Here is a 9,518-nt window from a genome sequence, read left to right on the forward strand (position 1 = left end):
AATGCTATAATTCCATTACAAAAACTAATAATTAAAATAAATTGATTTTATATAATTATTTAAATAAAATAAATAAATTTATATAATATTAAAAGAAGTTAAAGAGAAAATTAGACTCCTTCCACATATGCACAATTTTAGAGAACATGCAACCAATGCAAAATCAGTATTGAAAAGAGGGAATTCTTAGATCAATATATAATAGTGAGAAGATCAAATTTTTAAAATACTAAAAATTATGTAAAACGTTCTAGAATCTTACTTCTTCTCATGCCACTTACATCAAATAATTTATTTCTTGGGAAATAAATTAAGTGCAAGAAAACTAGGGAGATTTTCTCTCATTGTCTCGTTGCTATTTTATATCATGGAGATGCTCAATACAAATTCATAATCACCATTATCATGCAATTACACAATAATTCTATGGAAAGATGGTAGCTGATTTGGATGATAGAATATGGTCATAGGTTTGATTCCCCTAGATTTACCTTTGCATGGATAGATGGTAGCTGATTTGGATGAAGGAAGATGGTCATAGGTTCAATTCCCCTAAATTTACCTCTACATCAATGTAGAATGCGCATGTGGATGAAGGTTATAGCATTGCATGTTAGGATTTTATTTTGTAATGCCACCAAGTCTTGATTTATTTCTTTGGAAATGTGCTTTTTCAATTTATCACATTACTTAGATGGTTGTATAGAGATGGATTGATTTTTTATTATTAGTATGTTTTGATAAATTTATATGAAACTTATTTAATAAGCTATCATTATAAGATGTTTAAATATTAAAATTAGATAAGCAAGCATAAAATTTAAAGAGACAAGAAACTAAGGGTGTTTCATGAAAGTTATAATTAGATTTATGTAAAGTTGTAGATCAATTATGTTAAAATGTTGACCCATATGGAGTAAAATTGCATAAATTTAGCATGATAATCTTAAAAAATCCCAATTTAATGTTTTAATAATAACCTAATTATCTTATAAAATAACAAGATTTGCATTAGTAGACCTAGGAGAAGAATCTAGTGTTCTTCTAGAAAGAAACACTAAATCATTTCTCTTCCATCACAAATGAAAACTAATATTGTTAAATTCGATATCATGATGCTCTTTAGGTGTCAAATTATCGAAAAATAAAATAAAATTCCTTTTGATAACTAGAGGAGGAAGAAGGTAACAAAAAATATCAATATAGGGGATATAGATAGAGGCTAATGTTTCTATCTTGACATTACTGATATCAATAAATTGACCACCTCTCATTATGGTTAAAGTAGGCCACATCATGCATCATTTATACAAAGATATCGAGAATAGTTTAGAAGAAACAACTAGTGGTCAATACCAGTGCTTAAACCTCTAGAGTTACCATGAAATGAATTGGATGACCTTAAAGTGCCCTTAGCAAGGAAGATACTAATGATTAGTGATAGAATATGACAAATAAAATTCCATGTAGATTCAAAGAGAATAATACCTATCATGTCACATAGGTTGGGTATGGATAATCTTACCTCTGATCTTGTAAGTGATCTTGCCTATTCCAAAACATGCCAACAAGACTAGTGGAATAATTTTACTTCTAGAAAGAGGGAGTTGATTTTGATGAGATATTTGATCATATGGATAACCTAACCACTATTAGATCCCACTCTTTTTTATTTTTTCTTATGATTTAGAAGTATATACAAAGAATGTCAAAACTACATTTTTGCATGGAGATCTTAAGGAGGGGATTTAGATGAAATAACATGATTCTCTTGTAGTAAAAGGAAAATAAAGTAATCACTATCGAAGTAGCACCAATATGGTGAAATAGACCTTATATGATTTTAAGTAATCACTATCGAAGTAACACCAAAATTTTGATACCTTTATATTATAGCTGAGTTTCTAAGAAGTGACAGATCATTGTGTTTATTTAAAATTAATTAGTGATCAAATACTAATCATTGCCGTATATGTTCAATGACATGATTTTTTGGAAATAAAAAATGTTGAATAATGAACTTAGAAATTATCTTTATAATGCATTCAACATGAGATATTTAGAGGGTACCAAAAATATAACAGGTCTAAAATTGGAAGAGAATTAGGTTCATAAAAGTGTTAATCTCAATCAAAGTAAGTTTGTGGAGACTATTATACAATAGTTTCCCAAAGTCTAATGATTATTCTGAATGCATGCTTAATGTTTTCTAGGCTATTATTAAAAGAAGTCTAACACATAAAATGTTATACAAAAGTCATGACATTTTGAGTTGATTTCTATCCAATCTATATAAAGGGTATTGGAGTTGTATTGAGAGGTGTTTATATATTTTCAATTTGGTTATTTTTTAAGTTATCATGGTACTAAAAATATGAAAAAGTTATGGACATATAAACCTTCATTGATTTATATCAGTTTGTTGAATTAGATAATAGGAGGTCCATTAATTAATTTTGTTCGTCATATTTACATGTATTATTAGTTGGATGAATAAGAGATAACCCATATTTTATTTATTTGAGAAAAAAGAAAAGTACACAACTACTACATTGCCTATGAAGAGGTGGCTTAACTTGACAGAGATTGTTCTCATATATATATCATGACTCGGATGCTCTTTAGGTGTCAAATTATCAAAAGTTGTTTTTCTTTTTCCTTTTGGTAGCTAGAGGAAGAAGGCAAATAAAAAATATCAATATATGAGATAAATAGAGGCTAGTTTTTATACCTTGACATTAATAGTATCAATAACTTGACCACCTCTCATTATGATTAAAGTGGGCAACACCATGCATCATTTATACAAAGATATCAAGAATGGTTTGGAAGAGAGAATTAGTGGTGACAAGATAGTTGAGGTTGTTAATGTTGTGATATAGAAGATAAACATTGTAGATAGTGTTACAATCTCTTTTTAAACCACCGAAAACATATAAATTCAATTGGTGTGAGGGTGTTATGTGCCTTGCCAAATAAATATTCAGTTATCATTAATTTCATTAGTTTTATGTAGAGCCTGGTATAATATCAAGGAAGAGAATAGTAGAGAGCCTGATATGTAATTGTAATATTATTATTATGTTGTTTATAATGTTTATATCTCCAACTTATTTTCAATGGGCACTTAGATGAATGCGAGTTTCTATGAGATATTCTATTACTATTATTATAGTTATGGTCTACATTAGTTGGTCACTCCATTATGAATTACTAGACTTGAGAATGTATGCTCACCTTCTTCGTGGATGAAGTGTTTCTTTTTACGAGGTCTAGCTTAGGTATATTAATAGATGTGGTCATTTGAGGAGTTCAATTTTTTCCAAGGCAATAGCTTGTTGATTGTTGGTTATGAGAAACTACTTGTAACTTTTTTTAGTTGATTCTTTATAAATTAGATGATTCAAATGAAAGCGTTGAAATGGTTATATGTATTCATTCTCATGCAATTAAAATTTTATTATATTAAAGAGAGAAATTGATATATTTTTTTCACTTGTTTAAGATAAATGCAATCTTATGTTCTCTTTGTTTATTGAAAAAATACATATATTGATGAAATATTTTGACAGTATTTCACATTATTATTACTTGTATCGCTTCTAATGTATTTTGTTGATTTGCTCCGTTCCATCCCCAGCTTTTTTCGTTTTGTTGCACTGAGATACATGCTCTTCCAACTTTAAAATCCGCAGACTCAGATCATGAATCATCTCACTTTGTTTCTCACTTTTCTTCAGGAGATGATATACAGTCCTTTTTAATTTCTCATTCTCTTCTCTTACCATGCCAATATCTTGAATGAGCTTTACTTTCTCTCGCATCTTATCCCCAGCTTCTTCACACTCCATTAAGTCTGGAGTTTCCAGCTTCCCATCAGGCTGGATAGTCTGAGATTCAGAAGAATTTTCAGCAATCTTTGAATTTCCTAAAACACCTTCCTCTGTGCAAGGGATTGCAAGTGATGCATCAACCTTCAACAAGTTCAGAGATTTAGAAGAATTTTCATCGTCTCTTAAATTTCCTATTTTAAAACCTTCCTCTGTGCAAGGGATTGTAAGTGATGCATCAGCCTCCAACACTAGGGTTTCAACTTTGTTTCTGTTCAAAATCTCTACATCTTTATCAACCTTTGTGGATTCCTCAGTTTCAGACACAATTTGCCCTGCTTCAGAAGAGCCCTGTTCAAAATTTTCAACTTCAGCTTTATTATTATTGTCTTCTTCAGGGAAACCCTCAATTTGCAAATCTTGCATTTGAGAACGCAAAGTCTCCTCTGTTTTTTCTTCTGTAGCAGCATCTTGCCTGGATCTGGCCGCAATTATGTCATCTACAGTCTCTTCCAAGTTAATCAGCTCACGAATCACAGCCTTTCTTGATTCCCGCACTAAAGGAATCACTCCCTGAATTTCATCGAGCCTGAGCAATAGAGACATGATCCACTCCCTCATTTTCATCCGCTCCTTCTCATCTCGTCGAATCAACTCCACAACATGTTTGTCATTCATACGCCTCCGAATTTCTGTAGCCTCTGCCTTAGTTTTCATTATAACCCTCAATTTGTTCACAGGCCTCGACTTCCTCACACAAAACCCTAGGAAAGCCGCCTGAATTTTTGCAGCCGCTATATTTTCGTCCATGGCGGGCGCCTTTTTGGATTTGGATGTCTTAGAATCGACGAAATTGATTGGAATTGTGACGACTTTCTTGGACGCGCTCTCAGATTTTACTGGAGTGGCGTATGAAGTTGTAGCGTAAGGATTTGGGCGCCTTTGATGAGATCGCCTTTCGGGGATTCGACCCCAGCACCCCCCAAAGAAAGGATGATCCATGGCAACAAATCTCTCAAAACTCCAACAAAAACAAAAATATTCAATCGAATAGCCTGTAACACAAAAATCTAAAGCAAAATGCTCCTTCAGAATTCAGGAATACTTATGTTAATGAGATAATGGTGGCAAGAGAGGGTTTATGTGAAATTTATATGGGAGAAGCGACGAAAGGTCAGGAGGGTTTCAGACACACCGGTTGGAGAATGAAGCCGAACATTCACATTTATTTTTGGTGTTATTTTTATATTTTTGATATTATTTTAATAAAATATATGTTTCTTCATGTCACACTTCAAATTTATTAGCTATCACATTTTGATGTGCAATGGGTATGTCGAAGAGGTTTGGAAGGTTTGTTAGAAAAAAACATGTCTATTATTTTATATAATTGTGTAGTTAATGAGATCAATTGATATACCATTTGGCAAATGATGATGTCTGTGTGATTCATGTTTGAATGGAGAAGTGATAGCTTCAAACCAACTATTCATCCACTTATAGGGATCCAAACATGACTGAAACGAAACTTCTGAATCTTCAATGTTGGTAGAATATTCATTGTTTTCCTTTCAAAAACATGTCAAGAGCATGACTTGCATATATTATCATTGTAAAGACCCAAGCATGATTTTACTGTTTGGTATATGTTGTTTGAGTTTAAACTTATCAGTTTAAATTTTGGGTTATTCTTAAATATAGTAGATTAGAAAGGGGAAAGTATTAAGTTTAATACATGATTATAGATATAATATATGGTTGAGGATGTGGTTACAAGAATATTATCAATATATATAATTCTTAGGGATACATTGAAAATTATCCTAAACTGTCATTTATGGAGCATTTTGATTGAAGAAGTTGAGATGCATTTTGATAAAGAAGTTGAAATTCCAATGCTACTCCCCCTTTGCCAACAATGACAAAGTAAAACATGCCTCAGCAATTGACCAAAACATATTACATAATCATGAAAATAGAGTATATGTCTATGACAATAAGGAATAAAACTTCTCAAAAATAAATTTAAAGTCTTTCAAAAATTCTTTCATGTCGATAGTCCAGGTATCTAGGAGTGAGGCCGCAGTTTCATGTTGAGTCTTCATCTGAAAGGCTTTCTCTTCCATGGCATCCATAGTACTCATCTATTGAGTAACAATGATAGCTTTCATGTTCAGGGAAGCACTTCTGAAGAATCCGCAACTTCGGTAGCAACAACATCTGTAACTTCTGCAGATCATGACTCTGCTTGTAGATCTCGGAGTCAATCCTGGTTATCTATTGATTGGAAGTCTTTACTATATGCCCATACACACTGAAGGAATCATAAGGAAATTTGAAGGTCTCCACATGCTTCTTCAGTTCCGATTGGAGTAGACCTTTCTTTTTCAAAGTATCATCACAAAATAGGTGAGGTTGGCAGATTTTGCTTAGGAGTATGTTGCCTTCACCCATAGCTAAATTTATATCATCTTTCTGCTTAATCAGTTTTGCTCTGTCTTCATCCATTTTCTTTACTAATGCAACTTTCAAAATTTTTTCATGCTTGTTCTCTACAGAATCCTGAGCAACATCTTCTAAAGATTGCACTTGATCACCTACTATAGCGCAGAGGAGTTTTAGCTGGGCCATTGAAGGATTGGTACTGGGAAGAGTGGAATCGGGGACTAATCTCGAGAGAGTATCAACAACAAACTGGATAACATCCTTTTCTTTCTTCTTCCTCAGTTCCTCCAATCGTTCTTGAGCAAGTTGAATGCTTCGAAGTAGCTCATTTTCATCTTCTGACCCGGTGAAATAGGCAAGAGTCAAGTCACTGAGACCAGTGGGATCAACTTGTTTACTCTGATCTTGCTCTCTGGTTGCCTTGGCAATTTGTCCTCCTTCTTTTTCCTTGAGCTCCTCTTGTCTCCTCTTCTCTTGCTCTTCTTTCGCCTTGGCCTCCTTGTCAGCCTTTTCTTTTTCCTCTTTCTCCTTCTCCTGTTTCTCCTTCTCCTCCTTCTCCTTCTCCAGTTTCTCCTTCTCCTCTTTATGTTGTTTCTCCTTCTCCTCTTTCTATTGTTTCTCCTTCTCCTCTTTCTCCTTTTTCTCCTCTTCTTTCTCCTTTTTCCATTTTTCCTTCTCCTTTCTCTTTGCCTTCTCCTTCTCCATTTTTTCTTTCTCAAGTTTTTCCTTTTCTGCTTTCTCTTTCTTTGTTTTCTCTTTCTCCGCTTTCTCTTTGTCATCTTTCTCTTTTTCCACTTTCTCAGCTTTTTATTTTTCCACTCTCTTCCCTTCAACTTTCTCCTTCTCTGCCTTTTCCTTCTCCACTTTCTCTTTTTCCTGCTTTTTCTTTCTCCATTTTCTTCTTATCTGCTTCCTCTGGTTGAGTACCTTCAACATCTAGTGCATCCACATCAATAGGGTCATTTTGCTCAATTACTCTTTCTCCCTAGTCATTGAAGGTTTCATCCGGTTTAGATGTAGATAGGTTAGGCTCTTGCTCAGCCTCCTGATTTACTTCAGATACCTTCTGCATCTTGACAACTGCTTTAGCTTGCAGATGTGTCTTTTTCCACCTGAGAGACTTTGACTGCAAGTAACTGAAGTCTTCTCTTTCGCATGAAGAAGATGCCTTTGTATCGATAAAGAAGCTCAAATAATTCAGAATTAGAGGCATCTAGAAAATATTGATAAAAAATTTGCTCCCTAATTTCTTGCTCCTTTTCAATGACAATGCACCATTTATTATCCAAATAATTATACAAAGAATTAGGAACAACAAGTTTAATATCAATCGGAGACCGATCATTATAACATAGATACTTAAATAGTTCTTGCTTTACCTCCTTTTCAATGTCGCTAAGATCATCAAAATAATCTTTTAGATCATCAATAATTTTCCTTCTAATGTTCTTTATAATCCTTTGATAATGTGTCATAGGCTTGTAAGAAGGAACATGTATATTTATCGGTGCAAAGGTTGCAGGTACATTACCGGTCGGCTTGGTCTTCTTACTCAATTGCCTCACCTTCTTTATTTCTTCTTCCGATTCAATGTCTACTAAATCTTGTGCTTCGTTCTTGTTTCTCTTCTTCCTCTCAAATACCTTTGGCGAAAGAGCCTTCAGTTTCTTATTGGCTGGTGACCTCTTGGTCACTTTAGGAATGGTAGCAGATGTAACCAGTGTCGACGCCGATGACACAACTTTCCTCTTCTTCCGCTTCGGTACTACAGTAGGACTAACCCTCTTAGAGTATGTACCGGTCCTCTTCTTCTTTGGATCAAGCGGTGAAGCAAGTAGGGTAGAGGCATACCAAATAAGTATATTGTTCACCACTTCATAGCCCATAGCCTCAACTTCATCTTGTCTAGGCTCAATCGCTTCCATTATGCAATGATCCACTTTGATTGTGAAATGGATATCATCTTCATACTTCTTAACTAGGTCACCTGATATTCTTGTTCTCTGCTTCATCTTCAATATGAACTCATCAAAATACTTGTTCAGAGTCTCCGGATAAGTAGATCCCACTGCTTGCAGACTCTTCTTGATTTGTCTGGTAACCGGTAGGTCGCTAGACCATTGAACATCACCAACTCCTAGAAAATACCCTTGAAAGTAGAAAAACAACCCTACAAGTAGTTGAACAAATTTTAACTTTAGTGTCTTGTCCTCTTTCATGGATTTCAAATTCTCCCTGAGTTGTTTTTGCATGTAGGTATACAAGTTGCACCCTGCATCTTCCTTAATCATCCAATAAGCGGCATGCACCGCAGCTATAGGAACATAATTCATTCTGTTAGCATAAAATACTCTATACCCGATCACCATGCATGCATACTTCACCAAATCATCTCTAATGGTATTACAATCATTTCCCTCTTGTCTCTCACAGAACCGGTGAGCTCTGCCACTTTGGTTTTTGTGACCTTGAGAAGAACAGGGATTTCTCCAACATTGTAGAAATCGGTCACAACATAGATTGCCTCAGGTGTGATATCATAAGTTCATTCAAGATACATTTTGTCACCAAGAACCCTGCTAAGAATGATTCTTATGTGATCATCTATGAATTCTTCAAGAAAATACACTGCATTGTGAAATTTCTTCTTCTCGATCACACTATATTCTGGTTTAATCTTCTTGTCTTTCCCATAGAACAAACTTGACTGGGAGTGAATCACTAGAGACCCTAGGTCTTCCAATCTGCAATCAGTATAACTAGAAACATCCCCTTCAACAATGACTTTGGTGGGAATTTGAGATAGGGCATTATATTTCACCTTCTTCCTAAGGGATTCAGATGACTCCTCAGGTGCGGAAGAACTAGAAGAGGTTTTGGATGCAGAAGCCATGTCTAAATAATTTTGAATGATGAGAGTGATTCAATGAAAAATACCTTTTCACTCTGAACTAGGGTTCTTCGATGTTGAGCACAACACACTTCTCCAAGATCTTACTTTACCGATCTGAATTCCACATTGATAGCTTGAAATAGCTACAAAATCTTGTGCAAGATTTCTTTCTAGATTCTTTCGAATGCAAGATGAATCACTCTTGTTGCGCTACTCAAGCTAGAAAAATTCTTCTTCGAAAAATAGGTAAGTAAAAATGATGACAAGATTCACTTTTAAACATGCTCCTACCTATCATAATAAATGCATCACCCATAGGGTACAAATCCTAACTTTACCACTTCATTTCT

The 9,518-nt window shown here is 34.3% G+C and overlaps 1 protein-coding gene across 1 annotated transcript; it reads right to left on the reverse strand.

The window, feature by feature from the left end:
* Positions 1 to 3,601: 3,601 nt before the first annotated feature.
* LOC131028100 (uncharacterized) lies at positions 3,602 to 4,924 on the reverse strand. Its single transcript, XM_059218665.1, has one exon. It carries the CDS (start codon positions 4,830 to 4,832, stop codon positions 3,603 to 3,605), a length of 1,230 nt encoding a protein of 409 aa, XP_059074648.1. The 5' UTR covers positions 4,833 to 4,924; the 3' UTR covers position 3,602.
* Positions 4,925 to 9,518: the final 4,594 nt, after the last annotated feature.

The sequence above is a fragment of the Cryptomeria japonica genome, chromosome 4, assembly GCF_030272615.1.
Source record: "Cryptomeria japonica chromosome 4, Sugi_1.0, whole genome shotgun sequence".
In the NCBI taxonomy this organism is placed as follows: Eukaryota; Viridiplantae; Streptophyta; class Pinopsida; order Cupressales; family Cupressaceae; genus Cryptomeria; species Cryptomeria japonica.